This window comes from Lutjanus erythropterus, chromosome 7 (assembly GCF_056507025.1).
Source record: "Lutjanus erythropterus isolate fLutEry1 chromosome 7, fLutEry1.hap2, whole genome shotgun sequence".
NCBI classification, from domain to species: Eukaryota; Metazoa; Chordata; class Actinopteri; order Lutjaniformes; family Lutjanidae; genus Lutjanus; species Lutjanus erythropterus.
This window is the reverse complement of record NC_139323.1, coordinates 31,413,694-31,438,214: the sequence shown is the minus strand read 5'-3', so window position 1 is coordinate 31,438,214 and position 24,521 is coordinate 31,413,694. Positions and strand designations below refer to the sequence as shown.

The window sequence follows — 24,521 nt, the reverse complement described above, 5'->3', positions numbered from 1 at the left end:
TGCTGGAAGTTTTAGTACCCCATTGTTAATTCACTCGTGTGTCTAGGTTTTAAGACGTGATATATTGTATTGAGGACATAATGTCAGTTAGCAGGAAAGCTAATGTTAGCTGGGGTTAAATGCCACTCTGTGTGTGCGCTCTATTTACCTTGGTTCTTTGTAACTCACTCAGCCAGCTCTGGTGTGAGCCCGCTGAGTCTGCTTCACCGCTTGGTGGCTCTGGGGTTTGAACCAGGTTGGTCCTGAGATCCCGTTGTCTTCCTTGCACCTCCTCTGTCAGTGGTCCATTCAGTTTTGTTAGACACCAACATTAACACAAATGTAAATGAAATGAAAATTACTCCTTGGGGAGGTGAGCACTTCCGTGACTTTCCTTTCAAAAAGAGGAACAAGGCCATGATACGCTTAACAGCTCAGATTGGTGTCCTCTCACGAGGTGGAGATTGTGGTTTCCCACGAGGCCCCTGTATAAGCCTCCCCCAGCATACCCAGCAAACTTCCTACTCACAGTTACTGGGAACCGAGGTGCAGTTATTTAGGATTATTCAGCCTTAGAATTTTGCTTCTTCACAAGAGGAAACAGGACTTGAAATTCCTGCAGAATAATTCATCAGGTTAACAATTCATGAGTTAACAAAAAAACAAACAAACAATATATTGTTCGTTTGTGTTCTCAGTGATCAATAGTTAGAAGAGAATACTGTACACCTCACCCATCACACACACACACTCTCTCTGATGTACACACATCTTACCTGCTGCCAGAGTCCTTTCAGTCTGCTGTTAAACAAACATGACATTGTCCTGTCCAACAAACTTCGCACTCGCATTGATCTTTTATTCATAAGCACCATTTATTTCAACCTTTTTAAAACGACTGTGTTAATGTCCTGATGTTTCATGTTCCAGTTACTTAAGGATTTTTTTTTTCAGTGCTTTGATCTGACCTTCTTTCCTGTAAATATCAATTTTTAATATGTATTAGTATTTTTAGACTATCATATCTTTGTTCTGGACTTTATAACAATGTGATTGGGAAACAAAAAATAAAGGCACCAAGTTTTAATTGCGACGTCTGAAAAACCAGTAGGTTTGAAGATGACATAGCCTGGCTGGCTCATATCCGAAAAGCCAGATATCCAGAGGGATCCAGTAGATCAAGGCAATGTGTGTAGAATTTTATTATCCCCCTTCAAACTGATGAGAAGGCCGAGGACTGCTGTGGTGACATCAAGCTCTTTTAACCTTAAAAATCTAATCAAAGAATTTTGAAAGTCACAGCTGCTGCGGTATTTTAAGCAGAGCAGTGCGGGAAATCAATTTATGACCGAGCGTTTCTTAAGACTAAATGTACGTAAGAAAGGTTTCGTCAGTGTTCGTTATGGTGTGGATGACAAAGCTCTAGCAATCAAAGTCACAAATACTAATAAAACTAATAAAGTTTGTGACCTGTGTGGTAGTTTCCAGAGACATGTTCTAAATGAGAACATATTTCCTGCTGCTGACACACCAATAAAAACAATCTGTTTTGTCATTATTGAGTTGCAGGAAACTGTGAGACATCAAGCTAATTTATGTCTTTAATACACTCAACTATTGACTTACAGACCTGCAAACTTCAGAGTAGTGAAAAAGGTGACATCATATGAATTAAAATCACATAGGGAGTCCAAGGGCACTTTCACCCCGCAAGAAAAAGTCTTTATTTCAAGAGGGCTGCAACTGACAACTAAATTTTCATAGTCAGTTAATCTGTTCATTATTTTCTCAATTAATGAATTAGTTGTTTGGTTTCTAAAATGACAAAAAAAATTTCAAAATGTCCATCAGTGTTTTTTCCAAAAGCCAATGACAACCTCCTCAAATGTTTTGTTTTACACACAACCCAAAGATATTCAAATAAAATCATCAGCATAAACACAAACCGAACGTGAACCTGAAGAAGCCACGGGTGAAACGTGTTGTTCACGCCTCATAAAATCACAGTAATTCAGGTCAGTGTGCGGTGGTGTACGTTGATGATTTTATCTGAGACGTTCCTGCGGCCGACCTGCACCTGATCCTTGAGACTGGCTGCGCAGAGGGAGTTCTGTCCAAAGATAATCAGTTCACTTTCATAAAGGAGTAAAAAAAAACAGAAAATATTCACATTTGAGAAGCTGCAATCAAAGAATTTAACTTTTCTTTCTTACAGAATGACTCAAACAAATCAATTATCAAAATAGTTAGAGATTAATTTAGTAATGTATTAATAATCTATTAATTATTGCAGCTCTAGATTTAGATCATTTTGAGAATAAAGAGTATGTTTGATAAATATGTTTTCTTTTATTTTTTTAGGTCTCTTTGCCTGCATGTTTGCATTAATATCACAAAATACAACACAAGTCCTGCATTGAAATGGTGGTTTCTGGACTGCGAACAATGTAAGACTACACTGTGGTCAAAATTAAAATATCACTAAACAGAATTACTAAAAGTGACACTTTGGATTGGATGGAGCTTGCAAGTGAAAGTGTGCAAGTTTAGATTACTTTTCCATTTTTCCAAAACATAGAAAGTGACATTGTCTCTCTCTGAAAAACAGCTGCAGTGTTATTTAATTTCTGAGTTAAAGCTAAACTATTAGATATCAAGATGTTCCTGCAGAGATGTTAAGACCTTTGACACTTTTGATGAAGTGATATAAAGTGATATAAAGATGCAACATCTAGGACAGACAGTGTGTGAGATGTTAGTCCAAAGTATGACCCTGGGTGTAAAAAGCTGAGAGAATCAGAGAAACATGATCACATTAAAAGTACAATTGATAAATTAAGCAAAACATCAACATGTTTTTGCGGTTTTGTTGTTTTCCTACATTTGTCACCAAATATAGCCATGCTTCTCTATATAAAAATGTATCTCTTGCTGTTTCAGTAAAAACACCTGTAATTTGTGTTGGATGTGGGACATTTCTTTATTTATTGTATTTATTGAACTATAAACCAGTAGCAATAAAGATGGAGTATACAGGAAATGGAAAAGGCCACAGAGTCGGTTTTCCCAACATTGCGGTTTACTGTACTGTTATCCCAAATATCCCGTCACTTAGGATGATAGATGCAAGAGCATTTTCATATTAAAAAGCAGCATACAGCATAATTTCTCCTGAGGTGAAATTCAAATTTTAAACATTCAAAATTCTATAAAGCAGCTGGTCCAGCCACAACCCTAAACCACTCATGAGTCAGAAGAGTCTCACCAAATTAACATTTATACTGACAAAAGTCCCGTGTAGAGATGTTCCGACACCAGTATTGGAAATGCTTTCGATGCAGCCTAAAATGTTGGATCAGCGGGTGTGAATCTATGCACCGATCCGATATCACGTAATTCTTTAGCCCGGAAATGAAACTTTGAGCTTTCCAGCAGTTTCCCACAAGCCAATCTTTTTTTTTTTTTACCTGAGCCAGGCCATGCAACAACAACAGACAAATCAACAACAACCACATCAGATTCATACAGGGTTTGTAGTACACCGCTGTTAAAAAATATTATTATTTAATCTAGCTGTTCCCAAACTTTTTGGGCCATGCACCTCCTTCTAAATACTCTTCTACATATAGCTGTCGCTGTGGTGAAGGTGGTGCATTCAGACGCTATCAAAGATACCGGATGGAAATGAAGTGTAAGGAGTTGCCCATTCAGTCTAACATCAGGATATTAAGGCACTGTATCAGATTGGCACTTGATATGAGCTGATTCACAAAATTAAGGTATTGTAAAAATTGGTATCGAAACGTCTCTACCCTGCAGCAACATTTAAATTGCAACAGGCCACTCTGAAATCATTTTTTGAATGTCTTATTTAGTAGATTTGTTCATCTGCAGAACTCGCTCTCAATATAAAATGAGTAAATCTAACCTTTACAGATAATTATCAAACACCAAGAAGAAACAGCAAACTACAAAATATTAATATTACAGTGCAAAATGTCAATTATCTTTGCAAACACATGCTGATGCATGTCAGTGATTGTCAATTTCTTTTCTTTATAGTGCAAAATTATTGAGCAAGCAAAGTCAGTTTTTACTTTTTCTTCATATAAAATTAGAGAAGTAAACGAATGCCGTTATAAATAATTAAAGCCTGATAATACTTTCCCAGCACCAGGACAGTATACTATATATATATGTACATAAACAGCAAAAGAAACAATATTGTCTTCTATTGTGCAGTGAGTTTGCTGCGGGTGTTTCCAGTTTCCACTCAGCGGTACAGACACATGTTGGTGCTCTGATACAGGTACATGTAGGCGTCACAAAAGAGACGTTTGGCCACACCCTTCATGTCCCGAGGCACCTGATTGGCCAGCTCTGCAGGAGACATTTCCAGGTACGTGCTGACCTCAGGACAGGCGTGAATCTCTGGGATGTTGTAGCCATCTGTCTCACCTGAACGCAACGCACAACTGAGCCAAAGAGGACGAGAACAAATAGTGCAGATTATGAGATGGTGTATATAAAAAAAAAAGGAGCACTCACCCTGTCTGTCTGCCATGCTGTCGAAGAAGATCCAGTCTTGGCTGTTTGGTCCGTATTTGACGAAGGACACGTAGTGGCTGGTCTCGATGCAGAGGACAGCGAACAGCTCCAGTTTGTCTCTGGTCAGAGCGTGCGGTATCCCGCGACCTAAGTAACCCTTGGGGATTTCCAGAGGAGTTCGTTGATGGGACAGACGCTGAGGGTGAGCATGCACCTGGAAATAACCACATGCAGTATGAGCAGCTACCAATAACTATTTTCATTATAATATCAAGAGAATTATTGGTGTTTTCTATTTAAAGAATAACTATGGTGTTTTGTGTTTATTTTTTGGGTCCATGTGACAGATGGGTAAACCAGTTTTTAAAGAATTAAGTGAGACCGGTGCAGCCTGTCAAAGTATGAGCACTACAAAAGTGATTTTTTTTCTATTGACAGTTTTTCAAGGTGTCTTGACAACATTATGGGAAGGATCCTACAGAGAGAGATCTTTTTGTTTAAGACTAAGATTTAACTAGAAATAGACGATTTATCCCTCTGCTCTAAGCTGCAAGACTCCATTCACAGAAACGGTAGTCTTATCATCATAAAACAGATGCCAGAAACAAAATAAAACTCACCAAATCTGTCCTTTGACCATTCTAACAATCACCAAATCTGGCTGACTGGTTGAAATAAACCCTTTATTCACTGCTTTAGATGTGAAAATATTGGGAGAGGAGTGAGAGGGAGGTCGGACGTCACCGAGGGAGCGGAGAGAAATGGTGTGTAGAGCCAGAATATTTTCATATCTAGCGCAATGCATTGAGGGTTTATCTCAACCAAACCAGAGTTAATGATTTTTGGACCAGGGGGACGAGGAGCAAGGACAGTTTTGGTGATTTTGACTTTGTTTCTGTCAAATTTGAATGAGGTTGAAATGATGGTTGTGTGCCTCCTCAGAAATTAACGCTACACATACGAGAGCAAACGTGTGGTTAAACAATGATAATCTGAGCCTGTAAGTAGCTAAAACAATCACCTTTTGTGGATGTACTCTGATGTTTTGCAGTTGCGATAACTGTTGTCTCCATTAGTCACTCAGTCAGAAAAAACATGAGAAAACAGGGTCCAGGGTGAAAAATACCCAATTATCAAATTTTAGCACTACATGCTACACCCAACAATATCTCAACAGAGGGTATGGGTGTGAGGTCACGTCAGGTTCTGTCTCTTTCTCAGTTAGCATCTGCCCCTGTGCTTTCACTTAGGGGGAAAAAGTAAGAAACACTTTCTGCACAGGTTCAGCCATAGACACAGATTGACACTTTCTAGATTTTTTTTTAATGAAACATTTAATATAATCTGTATTTTTACAAATCTGTTAAGACAGGATATAGACCCCTAATGTTTTTCTTTTTGTACAGTTCAGTGGTAATTCTGATAACTTTTACTTTTGAAAGTATTTGTTGTTTGGTTTCCTCCCTGTGACAGAGCTATACCACAGGCTGGGTTGGATCACAAGGAAAGGGACATCAGTCCACATCCTCAATGCTGTATACAGACAAAATGATTCGGGTGTCCAGACAGTGACATAAACAGCACCTGAGACGAACACATCTTGCAGAAGACTTTGAATCCCGTCTGGCTGAAAAGAGGATCTTTAAAACAGTCGGGGCACTCCTCCTCCGCCAAGTTTCCGCACAGCATGCACTGCTGAGGACCTGAAACACACACCACATGTTGTATTCACTCTGTCCATTTCTGTGAAATCATGTTAGTCCGTGTTTGTTATGTGTGTGTGTGTGTGTGTGTGTGTGTGTGTGTGTGTGTGTGTGTGTGTGTGTGTGTGTGTGTTTAACCTTCAGAGAGGAGGTCAGTGATGTCCAGCTCCAGAGAGGGAATGATCTTATCAAACATCTTGAATTTCTTCCCAAAACGAGGCATCTGGAGGATGAGGCAGGACGGCACCTGCGATTATAAGACAACAAAATAAGTAGATCAGACAGAACACACAAACATGAACTCTTTACAGGAGGTGAGAAGATCTGCTAAAAAAACTGTCCAACAGAGCCATCTGCTGGAGAATAAACCTAAAAAAATGAAAACGTCTCATAAATACACTTCCTGACCAAAGAGATGAGGAGAACTAACAACAAGTTATATCAGTTTCACAGATCCACTTCAAGTTGACAAAGCAGCACAAACTCATGAACTAAACTTTAATTAAGTAATGAAATACTTTATTATTATTTCTGTGACACTTGTGAGATCAAATGTGTTCTAATTTATTACCAATAAGTTATCGATATGATAAAGTAAAATCACTACCAGTTTAATTGGCTGTCAGTTTAACTTGTTAAAATGAGAAACTGCAAAATTCTGTTGACTTTTTCTTGACTATCATGCTATTACTAACCACTACAAATGTGTTTAAAGGCAGAGTTAACAAAAATCAAAGTGATCTCACCTCTGCCAGCTTGAGTCCTGAACTGTGGAATGAATGTTCCAGCAGCTGCTGGACTGTCGGCAGCACCAGGCTGTGGTTCTGGTCCAAGAAGATCTGATAGCAGTAACTGTCCTGCACTTTACCAGCAGCTGACCTAAACAGGAGAGGGACAGAAATGACTGGAACTTTCTTCAGAGGTTTTTTTGTATTCAAGGTCTAGAAACGGGACATAGTGTTTTGCTGTGGTTTTATAACTTTACAATTTAAGTAGAGGATCCAGTGCAAGAATGTGGTGCATGATGACAGTAAGAAACTCCTCTGGATCTGGAACACAAACAGCACAGACAGTTACTTTAAACCAAAAGATAAATCAACTGTTTTAAATCTTACAGATCAAACTGACCCTTTTCGTCTGTGGTGAAAGAATCACTGTAGCCTTGTTTCTGCAGCTGCTTTCGCAGCTTCATGATGTGTCCCCCTTCCACAAAGCCCTTACTGCAAAGAACGTACAGAGAGCATGACACTTGATAAAAATTACCACAAAAATAATTAAATGTCCCGCAAAATACATGGAAGCACACACACCTGCGGAGGGGGTTCACAATGTCATGGAGCAGTGTTCTCTGTATTGGTGCATCTTGAGGTTCTGTTGATTTAAACAGCATGGAGTCCAACACGGAGGAGCAGGAAAACAAACTGAAAGCACAGACAGAACAACATGAAACAAGTGTTTAATTTATGAGCAGTCAGTTTCTATTCCTTTCAGTATGCTCTAAAATATCCCCACAAAGATGTGAAACTAGCTTGAAAATGTTAAACAGTAAACAATACTGGACATGGGACCATTTTCAGTGCCCTAAGTTTATTCATTTCAGGGATAGTCAATATTTTAATATGTGTAATAAAGGCAAGATGCAGCAGACTGCTGTTTTTGTACTGGTCATGCTCTGGTCAATTTAGAGATTCTGGGTTATTTTGCTTCTATAACATTTCTTCTTACAGACCAGTGGAAATAAAATGTCCAAAACATACAATTAGATGTTTATTTTAGTTCAGAGTCAAAAAAATGTATGCAAATTAGTGTATTTTTTTTAATTGGTTAATAGTTCATTTGCATATTTAGACATGAAATTGCAGAAGACTTCGAAAGATTTATTGGCAGAATATGGCAGGTATGTTTTCATTAGTATACAATCACCTGAAAATAACATAACATCCTGTGTTAGAGTCAATTAACTCAGGCAAGTTTTAAGTCTATACAAGTTGAATTCCGTAATGTACAGAAATGAACAGCTGTCTGGAATTTCCATATTCTAAAAAAGAATCTAAAAAATATTGTTACTTGGTTGACAGTCTACAATAATGTTTTGTATGATTAATGAGATAAATTCAGCTGAACTTCTTATGAAAATGCATTTGATTTACTGTCATATTTTCATCGTTCTGACCTGAAGAGGGCAGCGTCCATGTAGCAGGAGTTGCAGTGGCCTTGGATCCCTCTCATTCGTCCAATCAAAATCTCCCGAACCTGCTCTGTGCTGATGGGAGGAACAGGCTCCAGCTTCCCTGTGCCGTAATCTGTCTCATTATCTAAAATAACACACACGCATTTATCATTCGGTAACGCCAGAACAGATTACACAATCTGCATGTCCAGCTGATGATGACTGCTGATGTTGCCTCCAGATGGTTAGATAACTGACAAATAGAGCATTCTTGTGTTCAGTGGGCTGGGCATGTTTGTATTGTATTATTATTGTTATTAGAAAAACAACAAACAAACAAATTGTGTATTCTGTATATATACTTTATTGCCAAAAGCATGTGGACACCTCTGTACCTGACACCTAAGTGTATTTTTGATCTGGGACTGTTTTTCACGCAATGATCCCTTGCACAAAGCCAGTCAGTGTATTACCTACAGTAGATAGCTGTCAACATGCCCCCAGTTTGGAGAAGCACCAGGACTACTGGTGTAGGAAGCTAAATATACTGCTGATGGACAGGATCATAAGCAAAATGCATTTTAGTCTCCTTAAAAAGGCCCTCTTTAAAGGTTCAATGTGTAAGATTTACAGGAATGGAGTAAATATCTATCAGTATATTTTCATTAGTGTATAATCACCTGAAAATAAGAATTGTTATGCTTCTGTTTTTGTTCCCTTTTTTAAAAAAAAAAAAAAAATCACCATCAGTTTTTACCTTTACCTTACTATAAGACAGCATTTTCTGATGGGAAACCATTATATAAGCCCAATATCATTTTGTTTTTTAACATTTTAATGTTCATTTAACACTGTTGTGGGTCTAGAGTGATGGAGAGAGCGTTCCCTCAACTCCACCCATTTTTAAATGACACATTCAGCTATCACGTGTGGGTGTAATGTGCAAATGTGCAGGTATTCACAAACTTTTGGCCCTTTAACTAATGTCTATTTGTCTTTTATATTCTAAAATGAAAAACTAAAAAAAAGATTAAGATTGTACTGCTTTATCTGAACTGCCATATTTTTCTAGAATATATTTCATTACATTCAAACCAAATAAATTTAACTATGTAACTTCTAATATCCGTCACTATGTTGTCCACCACACCACTGTGCTCACAAGGGGGCACTGAATGTCAACTCAGTGAAGCATTCAAGACTTCATAATTCAAGACTTAACATAAATGTGTTGATGAATCTTGTTCTCACCTGTCTCTTCCTGTTTTAGCATCCTCTCACTGTGATTGGCTGTTGTGCTCTGAAACCGTGAGTCAGGACGGCAGGAGCTGAGCTTCACAAACAGAGCTCTCTTGGTAGGACAGAAGAAGAAACGCTCGTTTTTGAAGGTACCGTCACTCACTCCTTTGTCTTCCTCCTGGAGACAGAGGTGAAAAATGTCATTATATACAAGATTAAATGATAGAAAATAATAAAATGAAAAGTAATGATCGGCAATGGCTTTCAGTCTCTATAAACAATGACCTGTGACAAAAAGTAAATGAACAACATACCTAGAAGATTTTCCCAAACAGATGATACATAATTTTACATATTATTTATTTCAATTAGAGTCAGTATAAATATTACCAGCTCTAGTCCAGCCATGATCTCCTGTCGACCAGGCAGATTGCCGATCCAACGGATGATCCCATATGAATTGCCTTCACCCAACGTCACCTCGACCAGAGAGTCCAAACTCAGACCCATGTACAGACTTTGTGTGTTTAATTCCTCTGGGGGTGTATCAAGGACCATGTTCTCTGGCTCTACACAGAAGAATATGTTTGGGTCAGATTTATCACAAATGTGGGAAAAAGCTTCACACTTCATGATGTCAAGAGTTGCTCAAACCTGCAGGCACCTCCCCCTTAGCAACCAAATGTAGTGGCACTTCAATCTCACCACCTCTCTTTCCATTCTCATCTGTGTCCTGAAAACAGCAAGAAAGAAAATGTATAAATGCTTTATGGAGGGATACGTTAACACCAAAAAGGTGGTAAATCTAATTATTGAGTCTGAAGGTTGAATCAGAAGGATACAAACTATCACAGCATGGTGTTTGACGCTGTGAAGGACTTGAGCAAAAACTATCGACCCTTCCTACATTCAACCCTTTTTTGTTGTGTTCCAACAATTGAGTAAGCCTGGTACCAAGCTGAACCTCTGCCAAATTTTGAATGCCATGTTTCCTGTACTTAGAAATGTGCTCTACACTGCATGCTACGCTTGTCTATGTTGAAAAGAAAAGCAAATTTTGAAGATGGTCGGCAGATCTGTAAAACATCTAATGTTAGCAAAATGCTAGCAAATTAGCTTGGCAACAAGTTGTTAAATTTTTAACCACTGCAAAAATAAATAAATAAATAAATAAATAAATAAATAAATAAATAAATAAATAAAAAGTATTGTATTTTAAGGCATCATTTTAAGGAGCAAAACATCATGTTGAAAGTAACAATCTAGAGAATTTTAATTTAAATAAGTATCTTTAAGGTCCATATCTGTCACAATTGTGGTAATTGAGCATATGGCCGACTAATGGAAGAGTAATGCAATGTTTATTTGCAGTATTAGGAACTGGTTGTCTGTAATGACACTCCCAGAAAAAAATGCTGCACGTTACTGCTGATGTAACCTCTAACTGATATCTGCATATGAATGAAGAATGCTAAATTGTTGTCAGATGGTAGCCGATTGGTTCTGAGATTGCTGTCTGATGCAAACCAAACATTTCTTACTTCTTTAGCACCACATTAAAAGCATTTCACTGGTAAAACACAAGTTGCACATTTGACCACAGTACTTAATAATAAAAGTCAATGTGTTCACTGAGATAAGCACTGACTATTATTGTTCATCAAAACTGCATTTGCAAAACAAAACAACAATAATTTTCAGCATTTTCTGACAGCGGATCAGTTTGAAATATGTCAGGGAGAATGAAACAGTCAGGAGCAGCCGGCGACAGGCTGCACACCTGCAGCTGCTCAGCCAGGTGACAAACTTCTTTCACTCTATCCTGCTGTTCACTCCTGTCGTGTGCAGCATAAAATGAGGTCACAGTTGCTCACAGAATGATGGAAAAAGGCCAATTATTGCCTTCTTTATTAAAATGACAATAGTTATTTTGTTACCTCCAGAATAAAGCACATTTGCTTTTACCACCAGTAAATAGGTGTCACCAAATCAACCATGACTGAAATCGTGAGGACTGTAACTTAAACTCTATTGAGAAATAAAATAAGCAAAATATTACTTACCGTTGAAATCAGAACAAAATGTTGTGCACCCCTTTCCTCCACACCTAACACCATCCCATGTCGACATTTATTATCGATGAAGTAAGTGACTCTATCTCCTAAGGATAGAGCCTCTGTGTCTGGCTGTGGGGAGGGCTCATGGACAAGGGGTGACAAGGAGCTGGGAGTCAGTGGCCTGACTCTGGAGAATGGGGCAAAAATGCCACAATCTTTGGCACATTGGAAGAAGGACTGAAAGTGGAAGGACCCATCAGTCTTCCCCTTTCCCTTGTCTGATCCCTGAGGAGAGAAGAATAGCAGCCTCCCTGAATCAATATCACTTACACTCTCAGTTCAATACCTCCGCAAATGAATCTGCACAGGCAACCGATATAAAGGCTCAATTCACTCAAATTACAAAAATATTTAATTTTCAATTATAAACACATAATACAGTGTTGTGGCCAAATTATGGACTAAGCAGTACATTTTTAAGTTTTAACAATTAACTATGCATTGGTGTTAGTGTTTCACATCTATCTCACATATATCTGTGTCTAATCTGTACTGCAGTTAATTGTTAATTATATATTAGTGTTTTCTTCATGCACCATTCCACTGAGCTGGTTTTGACCCAAGACATATTTCCTATGAAACCTTAACAGCCTATTCTGTGAATTATTCTAAATAACACAGACATTTCTGTCAGCTTCAGGACAGAGATGTCACTGCCAAATTTTTAAAATGTAATTTTTCTGTGACGTGAGCACCACAAATGTAATGTGTACAGAAAGTAGTTCCAATAAAAAGTGTTCACACGATCAAGCAAAACAAACTGTTCACATGTTGTATTGGGAGAAAGTCTGAAGGACTCATTCAAATTGAGAGGCACACTTTTTCAAAAATAAGGTGCAAAACACCATATGTAACTGTATGTTTGCAATTCTGTGAATGTCATAACACATTTACCTCCACCATGTTGGGGTGGAGGCAGAAATATCAGGTATGCATATCTCTAAACCTAAGCATATGAAACCAAAACTACTGTATGTGCATGAACTGATACCAACAGGGGAAAACACAAATTTTGGTTTCAATAACACTTTAAAGCCCCACCTGCAGTTCAATGCCAAAGAAAGTTCCTGATAACGGAACGGAATATGATGATTTTGTCAGTCTTCCAATGTAGCGAATGATGCCTCTGAGCTTCTCTCCTCCTTCGTCCACAATCACTTCAGTACCCTCAGTGAGCTCCAATGCTGCTCGAAATTCATCTCTCCTCTCTCTGACCCACTTCAGCCTCTCTGCATCATCAGGCAGGGCCTGCAGTAGCTCTGCTTCCTTTTCACTCAGCTCCTCCAGGCAACTCATGTCTATATCATAGCTTAATGGTGAATGTGAGCCTACGATGACGACAATCACCTTTTTGGAAGAATGAGATGTTCTTTTGTTACTGTAGCATAAGCGGCCAACATTGGCGTGTGTTGGGTATTCAGGTTTTCTTGTTATGATGAAGTACAGGTAGTCTGTTGATGTCATTTTCCTAAGGCCAGGAGATGTAGCAGGATACTGTACAGAGACACATAAACACAGTACACACACACAGAGAGAAACAGTGTACAAACACGTGTTACTACAGTAACAATAAGCCCATTATCAATTTTGTAAACAAAACTCAACCTAGCTCGCTAACTAGCTTCAACACAGAACACACCAACAGTCACGAACTGTCACGTCAGACAGAAATCAAAACAGCCGTTAAATGTAACGTTAATGAAACAACATTAAATCTAGAATAACGTTAGTTTAGCTCGTTTCCCTTACTTTCTCAAGTATTTGTGGCAAAGTTTGCGTTACCTTCACTTGTTAAGCAACTTCAGAGTTCGCTTTCTGTTTTACCTCCTCTTTGCTTTAAGTTTCACTTCCCCTTTCATTTTATTTCACAGCGGCGTCACCAGCATTACACACCACTCTGGTGGAGAATGACAGTTTGAGGTTTTAAACTACATAAGCAACTTATTGGTAATAATGTAACTACTTCTTTTTTGAGCTAATTAAAGTTATGAAACGCAAACAGGAAGATTTTGTGACGCTGTTGTTTTCAAACGAGTTGACAGCTAACGGCAAGTCGAACGACAAGGCTGGGGGAAATTAAGTCCCTCAGCACAGTCTTACAGACAACGCAGACGGTTTTAAGAACGTGAAACCAGAACATTTAAAAAATATTTTGTAAATAAAAATGACCTGCTTCAAATTCAGTCAGCCGAATAAACACAAAACTTACAATTTGCAAATTAGGATTACATTGGACAGTTTGTCTTTTTGTTAATTAGTGATTATTGTTGAGTTCATACCACCGTATTCGTGTGATTAATACTGAACACACGAGTCTCCATAAAATTCTACCCATTAATCCTGTCGAAAAACCAAAGAAATCGATGGTCGTATCCCATGAACTTCTAACCTGTAAGACCGCGCTGAGGGACAAATCACACCGATCACCCTCATAGACCGCGTTCTCTGATTGAACGATATGAAACACGTCATCCGCAAGAGCCTATTTTCGTCTCTATTTGATGACGAATGAGTTAGTCGTAAACATGGAGGAGAGAGAAGCGCTGAAGAGGCAAATTGAACTTCTACAAAGTAAATATACTTTGTTTAATGTCGACAGTTTATTGTTAGCAAGGAGGTCAGAAATTGATTATTGCGCCTTCTAAATTTCGAGCAGTCATATTGGTGTGGGACCCTCCTTTTGAAGTAGCGTTATTTTAAAAATGAACGTTAACCGTTAGAAAGACTTTGGTGCCTTTATCTAACGTTAACGTTCATAATGTATTGCGTGTCGACATGGCTAGCGTTGGGGAATATACTCTGTATTCAAATTTCATTTGCTCTTAATAACTAGTTGGCTGTTTATGCTGTCAACAGGTTAATGGTTCAGCCCTGTTTCACTTTTCTGCTCGTTGTCATAACAACACAGCGGGAGATTCTTCATCTGTAACATATAACATTAGCTTAACGGTCGGTTCACCTTACAAACTAACGTTAGCGTAAAGAACAGATTTTTTGTACTTGCATCTGGTGGTATTTAGCTAGCGTTATATGACACTGTACCGAGGACACAAATCGCGAGGCTCACAAATTAAAAGAAAAGAACAACACAGTGTTTAAGATGTTGATTCAATTATCAGAACAGTTCAAGTGCTCCTTAGCATAGATTTTCAGGGCTCCACACTAGCTAACCTTCAAAATTGCTTGCCAGCCTGGCAAGCTATTTGTTGCCGAAACTGAATACACAGTTCCCATTTTTAGTTAGTTACCTTTACATTTTGACTAATTGTTATACTATGCAGTTATAGCTTTATTACAGTGACGGTAAGATTCCTTTTCTTTTTCTTTTTCTGTCTTTGTAGTTTGTGTTTTCTTTTCTCTGACATGTTTCAGAATTTGGAATAGCATTGCTGCTGTCATTGTGTTCTTCACAAGGGCTTTTCACACTGCACTTAGGCCCCAGGCCGAGAGAGCTGTTAGCCCCAGGCCAAGATCGTAGTTTGAGGCTAAAAGAGCTTTCACACTGACACATTCCTGGTTCAAACTCGACTGTTTTCTTTTTGTTTATCAGTCGGAAAAGTGATTGTACAATTAAATAACACCTATTTATAATTTCCCAGATCTCATCGATAATCATAAGAGTATCCATGGTGACACTCCATTTCCACGAGTCGAGCAGAGGCACCCAGGAGCTCTAGCATCAGCCAGAGGTCACAGCACACCTCATCCATCATCCATCCACCCTCACAGCTCCAGAGGGAGAATATATGTGCCTCAGAGCCGTGGAAGTTGGAGGAAAATATACTCCCTGAGAAACAAGAACCCCGAGTCCTCTTTGGGACACCCCTCAGCTTCGACCTCCTCCTCTGTTCATCAGTCTCATTCCCACATTATATCTCACAGCACCTCACTGCCCAGCCACAGCAGAGAAGAGTCGAGTGATGGAGTCAAAACTGCCACTTTATCATCAGGGATCTCTAAACAGAAGAGCGAGGGACTCATAAACAGTGTCACAGACCCTCTCAGAAAAACGGGGGCAGCTGTGTCTCAGCAAGAACGAAAAGGAGAATCAAGCTCAACGGGCACAACACTTCATAGACAGACTCAAGGATTTCAACAGAGACCTGAAAGCAGGTGTGTAGTCCTGCCAGAAAAGAAAGCCAGTGGTTCTTCAGAGGCGCCCTCTTTAGTCAAGGCCAACCACAAAACCAGCACAGAGAGTAAACTTATGATTAATACAACAACTTCAGCCATCCTCACATCTACTAATACAGCATCACCTCTCTCTGTTGTGTCTAAGGTGTCAAAACAACCTTCTGTTAACCCCACATCTCACACCAGCCAGAGCCAAGTCAGTGCGTCTTTCCTCAAAAAATCAAAGTTTACCTGGGTAAAGAGCCAGAATGTGGGAGGAGAGGAGCCTAAACAAGCTAGCACTGTTTCCTCACCCACAGGCAAAGCTGTGACTGTCGCTGCCCCAGTGTCAGTCTCAAAAGCTGGAGTTGCCACTGGAAGCACTTCCTCATTCAGTAAGAGAAGCCCTGCCAAGAGGTTAACGCGAAAACTGAGCCCAGTCGGTGTAGCCCCCAAGACCTCCAAGTACAAATGGGTCTCCTCCAGTGCTGGAGCCCAAGCCAAACCATCTCGAAAACCACTGTCACCCAAAGCCCTGACTGTTTCCCAGAGAGCTCTGGAGCGAGGAGAGACCACCAAGAAACTCAAAGCAACCCCCACTCCTTCTCCTAGGATAAAAAAGGGAATTGAGGGTTCATCTATGAACTCCTCTCCGAGTAGTCGTTACCGTTGGAAGGCTGGAGGTCAGAGTACCTCTACAGCAGTGACAGGAGGGGCAACAGTGGCCCGTCGTAGATCTGCTTTCTACTGGACGTCAGAAAAAAGCAACAGAGGAATGAAAGGAAGGCTTGTTGTTTCCCCATCTGTTACCCAACGTACTGTTCTGATGCCCTCCTCCTCCCCTGGAGGGTTCAAGCTCCGCAGCAGGATGAAGATCATTAGGAAGTCGGCTAGTAGGTAAGCAATACAGGGTTCATGCTGGAGGTGAACCATATTGTGTCATTCACAAAGTATTGTATGAATTTTTTCATGATAAAACAATTCATATCATGACAATGGTAAAATTACAGTGGAGGAGTTAGTTCCAAAAAGGGAAGCAACTTCAGTAGTGTGGAAGTGCATTGTTTACAAAAGATCAGATGTACAATCAGTGTTCAATGTTAGTGTTTCTTTTTTTTTTCAGGTGGGTCAGAAATCAATTTGAGTCAATTTTTATGTGCCCCTGTACAAATTGTTTTATTTATTTGCAGTTATCAAATATTAATTGTTATTCATTTAATCAAGAGTTGCAATGTCTACAAAATCTCAGCACAGCTGATCACTTATCAGATTTTTTCAAATTGAAATCAGAGTTATTTTACTAGTGATTGTTTGACTGATTTATATTGTTTGACTGTTTTATATTGTCTCAAAGAGGTTATATAGGATTCCAAGTCCACATACAGACAGATGGCACATTTTGAAACATGAAACTTTCAGTTTGAGCATGAATGTAAAAATGAAATTCACCACCGCTGTAAGGTGCTGGAACAGCTTGCAAACCTGCATTGTACTTAAAAGATCTGTTTCAGCTCTTGATCTTCTCTAATTATGTTTTCTATTAGTTTTTTATTAGTGTCTCCTTAGCCACAAGGTGGCAGCAAAGTATTGCACACTGTTCTTTGTATGTATAAGAATTAAACAGCTTTCTCTCAGTATCATTTGCCTTAAAGTGGCCTCCAGTGTATTGCTGATTACACTGTTCTTATTTGCCCTCTGTCTTGTGACCACAGTGGCGGTGGGTCAGAGAAGGTGACCAGCCCATCAGCAGTAAAGTTCTCCCCGCGGGGCCGGATGCACAGCTCAACCAGGAGTCCTGCAGGAGTGAGGAGGACACCCTCCAGGGAGCTTGTGTCTTTTGGTAGACACAAGTTGAGGCGTCTATCCCCCACCATCTCAAGGACAAGTAAGGAGAACACGCACTGCAGACTACATTACAAGATTATTATTGTTAGGTATTGTTCCATTCAGTTTTATTCAATGCTGGGCCACATTTTACCTATTTTGATGTCTAAATGACTAATGAGTTTTAAAAAAATGGAATTCATCACTACATTACCTTTTTTTGTTTCATTCATGAATGAAAAACATTTCAGTCCTGCTCTTGTTCACCCTGTTCATGTGGTGTCTCCAGTTTCTGTTGGTACCTGTAGCACAGTTACAGGTGTTCTTACCACTGTTATAAGATACCATTAGTAAGCCAAGATAAGATAAGATACCATTAGGCCTGGCCAATATGTCAATATTATATTGTGTTGTGATATGAGACTAGATATCGTGACAGATTTTGGATACGTCGTTATATCGTGATATAACGTAAGTGTCTTTTCCTGGTTTCAAAGGCTGCATCACAGTAAAGTGCTGTAATTTTTAATGTACCAGACTGTTCTAGCTGTTTTATTATTTGCCTTTACACATTTAGTCACTGTGTCCATATTACTGATGATAATTAATCAAAAAATCTCATTGGTTTAACATTTTGCGAAGGCACTAAAATTCATTTCTGCATTATTGTTGCAATATTGACGTATTTGGTCAAAAATATTGTGATATTTACTCACTTTATCACCTCAGCTGCTTCCGCTCCTTGGAGTACACAAGCACTACACTACTACACTAGCAGTTCTGCTCAATTCACTGTTCAATCCACTTAATTTTCAATGGCTGCTTGAAATATTCTCCTCCTGATTTGTACTTCTCTTTGTGATAGTTCCTGTTAGGAGCCACTATTGCGGTGTTTTTTAACACACAGCACACGTCACAGATGACACATGTGCATGACTGTGACTACATAGCAGGCTGATGTTGAAACAAAAATGCAGGAAAGACAAAACTTATTTTAAATTACATTTCACTGATCTCATATTTTAGATATTTCATTTAAGACTTAGTTGTGTTTTGATTGTATTATATGTTTTTCAATTCATTTAATTAAAAAAATATAGATATATTTCTGCAATTCCCCTGCATACCACTAGAGAGAACTTGCATACCACCGGTGCTGCTCGTACCACAGTTTGAGAATCTAGTCTTTAATGAGCTGTCAACCAAATGCTCATCCATGGTAAATAACATTACATGGTTAATCTGGAGAGTTATGGAAATGCTGGAACCATGTTGTTATTTTTCATTAATCTCCTTATATGCCTTCCCCTCTCTCCCTCTTACAAGTGTGTGGATCTCAGCCACTATACAGCAGCTAAACTTCACAGGCTACAATTACAGTCCCTAGTTAATAAGAATTACACCCAACAGCCATTTGTTAACACTATCAGAAAATGTTTTAGCCAATAACTCATCAACTGTCCATCACTCATTTAAAAACCTTACATTCCTAAGCAATTGACAAATCCTTCAGGAACTCCTGACCTTTCCACCAAACCTGGCCCAAATTGGTCACAATTAGTCAAATGATTAGTGTATTACTAACTCATATTAAAAATATATTAGAATAAGTATATTTTTTTCAATGTTGATGGCCATTTTTACACAAAATCATTGCTTTGACTTGTGTTTTGAGCACCACTATTTGCATCTCTCCAATCATTCACATATCCACTATGTCCTCCTGCTTTTCCACGACAAATATGGCACAATCAGATCAATGCTATCTTCTGTTACTGAATGTTTTCTACCAAAGAGGTTATGTTTGTGTGTGATGTAGCATTTATCTGTAAAGAGCCAAAGAAAACACAGACCCACTGATTAGTTTTGGTGTCTTCACACACAGCAGCCTCCCTAAGAGGGCACAGTTGGCCTTTCTTTTGCTTCTTCCAGGTGACAGGATTGTATGCATGATGCAATTTGATACAACCTCTTATATCTGCAAGCCACATGCCAATAACATCTACTTGTCTCACTGTGTTATTTGAGTCAATGTCAGCTCAAAATATTTCAAACGCCCTCAGTTTGATTTGCAATCAGAGAGCTCTTTGGGTCAAGCAAAGTCTTTTGAGCAATAGTTTCATCTTGATTGTGGTTTTACTTCCAGTGAGTTGAACATGTTAAGAGATTCTGTTGATTCTCACAAGTTTCTCACATTTCATTGACTTCTATTTCTTTTGAGTTTGGCACCATGTCTCCATTCAGTGCTTATGTCAGTTCTACAGCAGCTGTGCCCCAGTGTTTTCGATGGCTACCAACTACATACATGTAGAAAACAACATTTACTGGTGTATAGCGTAATTGTCATTTTACATTAGTTAGTTGTCAGCAAACCACTGTATTTTATCATTTAGGAAACAATGTAGTACATGTGCTGATGGTTCAATCAAGCTGTGATTTTGAAATCTACTGCCAGTTGTAACTAATTTGATAACTGATCAATCGTTTCAGTCATTTTTCAAGAAAATATGTCAAATATTTGCTGGTTACAGGTTCTTAAATATATCTTTGTCACTTATGACAGTAAATATAGAGTCTTTAGGTTTTAGACTAATTGGCTGGACTAAAGAAACAATTTGAAGACAAGTTTGAGCTCTGGGAATTTTTTTACATCTCATAAACTAAACGATTAATCGTGAAGATAATCTGCAGATTAATAAATGATGAAAATAATTGTTATTTGCGGCCCTACATACCTGAAACCTGCTTATAAATGGCATGTAGTATGGGTTTGGGAAAAAGCTTTTGTGTAATTGGCCCTTCAGTTGTGGCTCTGACAACAGCTTTTTCCACCTATCTCCAGCAGAGGGCAGCAGCTGCCATCCATGTAGTCCATGTAGGGGCTTTGTGTTGCTGGCTGTCACCAGAGAGGCTTACAGGCAGACTATAAGAGGAGGAGGGGGGAGGTTAATTGATTGCCCAATTCAGCCGTGATGGCGAACAAGTGCCGATAGCGGGTAATTTGCAGAGGTGGAGGCAGGCAGCGCCACTGCTATCAAGCCCTGGCACCGCTCTCCCTCCAGTAGATAAAAAGGAGCTAATGCATAATTATCCTTTTGCAAATTGGATTGTTTTAACGAACTGTAGAATATAGGCCTAACCTGATGGAAAGCAATCATTGTTTTTACAGCTCCCATCCCTCCCGCCCTCTCCCCCTCCCTCCTGCCTCTTGCCCCTCCAACCCCTCCGGTCATTCTGCGTGTACCCTACACGCCTCATGCCCATCTTGGTGTAATCTCCCATACTCAATGGAGTCAGAAGACATTAGAAAAGCCATCACTATTAACATTAGGCTTTATTCGTCCCTATGGCTCTGTGTCTATCAGTCTGCTTCTCTTTTTCTGATTCTTTAACTTTAATGTGTCGTCTCTCACACCTCCTACATCCTCTTCCCCGTTCTCTTCCGTTCCTCTTCATCATGTCTCCATGTATTTTCTGTCATGTGGAGAACCTGAATGGCCTTACAGCGGGAACATGTGCATCTCTAATTAAAGATGGGGATTCAGAATCAGAGGCATGGGAAAGGTGGAGCAGGGGTGAACACAGGGGAAGATGGAGTGAGGAAAGCTGCTCGTAGCCGTCTGTGCCTCCGATAAGAGCTGCTAATAAAGAGCAAATTGAATTACTAATGATGGGAAGCAGAGTCCCTATAGATGAGCCCGTTAAAAAGCAACCTTATGACCACTCACACACGCATGATAATACACTCACAAACAATGTGTCTTAATTTCCTCCTCAATGGCCGGCTTTAGCCTCCTCTCCATGTTAGAGGGCGGGTGTTTTCTGAGGTGCTCGGTTATCTGTGGTTTAATTTAAAGAGGGCATAAACCTAAGTAAGCAGTTAAGGGCTGTAATGAATCGAGAGGTGTGTGTGTAAATGTATATATACAGATGTGTGTGTGTGTGTGTGTGTGTGTTTGTGTGTGTGTGTGTGTGTGTGTGTGTGTGTGTGTGTGTGTGTGCTTGCATGTGCCCGGAGACAGCCATGTAGCCCAGATAATCTAATAAAGCAGATAAATGTCAGGAACGGACGGACCACAGAGAGGAAGAGTGCTGAGCCGTGCGGCTTCGGGCCCCATGTGACAGGCTTCCGGAGCGTTTTAGGTCTCTATCTCACTCCGGTTTCTTTTCCTCCCTCTCGCCATCCCTCATCCAGTCTCGCTCAGTCTTTTTCCTCACTGTAGCTGTCTTTGCTGCTCTGCTAATATGCCTCGTGACTTTTTTTAAGCCCAGTACTGTATATCACTTTGCAGACTGCAGGCATTTTCTGTATAATCTTTTTCTAGGTGTGAAGTTAATGTCGTATAAGTTCATCTGAATTTGTAAATCACATCCTGAAAAGTTAAATTTTAAGGAGTGAATATAATATGAAGATAAGCAAATCAAGGTATTTAAGTACGTTTTAGCTGCAAATAGCCTGTTTTTTTTTTATTAATGCTTAGTCTGCTGATTACTTTATCAATAATATTTTTTAAAATAGTGAAAATGCCTTTTTGCATCACAATTTTAATTTGCACTTAAAAAAAAAAATAAAATCACAATGATCTGAAATTTGTTGGGGTCTGTACCAACCAAACTTATTTTCTTACACCTGAAAAATAAGATTTGTAGGCCAGGACATCTCTGTAGCACTACAGTACTTCATTATAATGCTGTCTCTTCTGTGATTTGGATCTCGCACTTGGCCATATTGCAATTTTTATAATATTTCAATTAATTGTACAGCTTTATTCACCAGGCCGGGCAGTATATCGGTAGTATATCTAACTACAGCCTAACTTTGTTTTTGTACTCTGATTTAGTATTTATAAGTTGTTGTGACCACTGGCTCCTCCAGGTGTTTTATCAGCTGGTCCTTAGCTCTGTATATGTAAATTAGGGATGTGACAGTTCACTCATGCATCCAATGCATCTGGATTTAACATGCAAGATGCGAGTGTATCGATTCAGATGGCCTGTGTCGACAAAAAGCTAAACATGAATTAGAAAAAAATCCATGCAACTTTCCTCACGCATCATGCCTGCTGGATGCCTGCTGCCTCACTCACACAAAACAAGCGCTCCCCCCTCCCTCTCCCGTCTATCCTCTTCATTTTCTCAAAGCAAACAGTGAAAGAACTTCCGGTGCACCACGTCTCACCACCAAAGGTTCATAATGCACAAGTGTGGAAAAAGTTTGGGTTTTATAAGAAAAATGAGAAACACTGCTGCAAATCATTGATGCAAAATGTGTCTGTCAAATTCAGTCACCACCACAGCACTTTTCATATGACTTCAAAACTTCTTTCAAAACTCCCAGGATTTCTTCTTGCAACTGATAGTTCTTTACAAATATAGCATCAACAGAAACAAAATGTAAAGATTTACACATTGCATTGTAACATAATTCATTGTCACAGGGCTGAATCCTGTCATACTGAAATGTTAGCTATTTAAAAAATTCTAAGATGCATCGTACTGTTGAATGATGATTGAGATTGAGATGCGTATCGAATTGTCTCAGTCAGTGAGATGCAGACCCCTAATGTAAATCATCAAACACACACACGGATCAGATTGTTGACCTGTTTGTGTGCTGTAGTCAGAGCGGCTCTCTTGCGGTGACAGTGCTGCCACCTTTGCTCTCTCAGCATCAGCTTACCAACATGCTGCCCCCCACCGACACCACGGAGCCCATTACCACCACAAAAGATTCCTTCCTCCTCACCACCCCACCTCAGGGATCCTGTTACCGTGCCTACAGTGATCCCATTTATTTCAACCATAAATCATGTGAGCTGCTCTGCATTGAGGCGCTGCTCTCACGGACATTTTCCACTTTCTCCAGTGATATGTATGTATGTACACACTACTGTATGTGCAGACACATGCAAACACACAGGGGATCCTATTAACAAACAGCAAACAGCTATACTGTGTAAAGTCCAGTATCAAGTTCTTCATGATGTGGATCAGCCTGTGCGGAGAACATTCATCACTACATTAGGATTTTGTTTTGTTTTATTGATGAATGACATGAATGTGTTCCTGCTTGTCTGGTGCCTCAAATCTGTTTAATGCCTGTTGCCCAGTTATACAACAAGAAGGTCTGCTTACCTCTTTTTGAAGTTACCATGAGAAAGTTGCACTTAAGAAAAAGATGATTTTTTTGCTTCCATTTGAAGTAATTTGCTGATTGTAGCTCCCCTAAAAAAGGCAGTAGTGATGTATTTTTATACTTAAGAGTAACACACACTGGCAGCAAACCCATATTTCAGTAGACATATCTGTTGCTAGCTGGCAATGAGTACTGTCTGCTGTTTTTGAAGAACGTTGAACTAAATGTGTTCATGGAACTATAGTGTGTTGGCAAAGCTTCACAATACAGGGCATTGTCGCTGGTTGTTGCACGTCCACTCCACAGGATATACCACTGCTGTATTTCCCAGAACTGATGCATATAAACTTTTCAGAAAAAAACAGCGATTTTCACATTTGTACCTCAGATTGGGGAGGTTCACGTGCACCAATTGATGCGTATCAAATATCACAATGCACCGTATTGCAGCCTTCAGCATTTTTCTCATTCTAAAGTTAAATTTCAAGTTGAATGAAGAATGAAAATTTGATTTACCTGATACACACTGAAACAGCAAGTCAACAGTAAATTGAACATACAGGAAACTTATGTCTGTACAGACCACATGTCTACATTCAGCTAGGCCTGAACTGATGAATATGTATTTTAAGTGGTGTCAACCACAGAGCTCAAAAATGAAGAATGGGTTTATTATAACAGCACCTTGAGCC

At 39.3% G+C, this 24,521-nt stretch overlaps 2 protein-coding genes across 2 annotated transcripts in view; one reads left to right on the top strand and one right to left on the bottom strand.

Annotated features, from left to right (window-relative positions):
• Nucleotides 1-3,968: 3,968 nt before the first annotated feature.
• On the bottom strand, nucleotides 3,969-13,250 carry cyldl (cylindromatosis (turban tumor syndrome), like). The gene is made up of 13 exons (XM_084723551.1): nucleotides 12,798-13,250; nucleotides 11,667-11,981; nucleotides 10,294-10,372; nucleotides 10,030-10,208; nucleotides 9,652-9,817; nucleotides 8,404-8,545; nucleotides 7,541-7,651; nucleotides 7,359-7,450; nucleotides 7,216-7,279; nucleotides 6,977-7,109; nucleotides 6,369-6,477; nucleotides 6,112-6,230; nucleotides 3,969-4,741 (listed from the first exon to the last, which is right to left on the bottom strand). The coding sequence occupies exons 1-13, from the start codon at nucleotides 13,218-13,220 to the stop codon at nucleotides 4,253-4,255; spliced, it is 2,421 nt and encodes an 806-aa protein (XP_084579677.1). The 5' UTR covers nucleotides 13,221-13,250; the 3' UTR covers nucleotides 3,969-4,252.
• A 953-nt stretch (nucleotides 13,251-14,203) lies between these two features.
• zc3h3 (zinc finger CCCH-type containing 3) overlaps nucleotides 14,204-24,521 on the top strand; it is a 78,437-nt gene continuing 68,119 nt past the window's right edge. Inside the window, exons 1-3 of the mRNA XM_084723550.1 lie at nucleotides 14,204-14,327; nucleotides 15,356-16,766; nucleotides 17,582-17,754. Coding sequence (XP_084579676.1) covers nucleotides 14,258-14,327; nucleotides 15,356-16,766; nucleotides 17,582-17,754 — 1,654 coding nt within the window. The 5' untranslated portion in view covers nucleotides 14,204-14,257. The remainder of the gene's footprint in view (nucleotides 14,328-15,355; nucleotides 16,767-17,581; nucleotides 17,755-24,521) is intronic.

What these genes read in the sequence shown, in the direction of transcription:
- cyldl (XM_084723551.1), bottom strand. Translation starts at nt 13,220, where the DNA reads ATGACATCAACAGACTACCTGTACTTCATCATAACAAGAAAACCTGAA. An exon ending in CAGGACTCAAGCTGGCAGAG is followed by an intron (nt 6,478 to 6,976) that starts GTGAGATCACTT and finishes TTATAATCGCAG; the next exon opens with GTGCCGTCCTGCCTCATCCT. An exon ending in CACTGACCTCCTCTCTGAAG is followed by an intron (nt 6,231 to 6,368) that starts GTTAAACACACA and finishes TGTGTGTTTCAG; the next exon opens with GTCCTCAGCAGTGCATGCTG.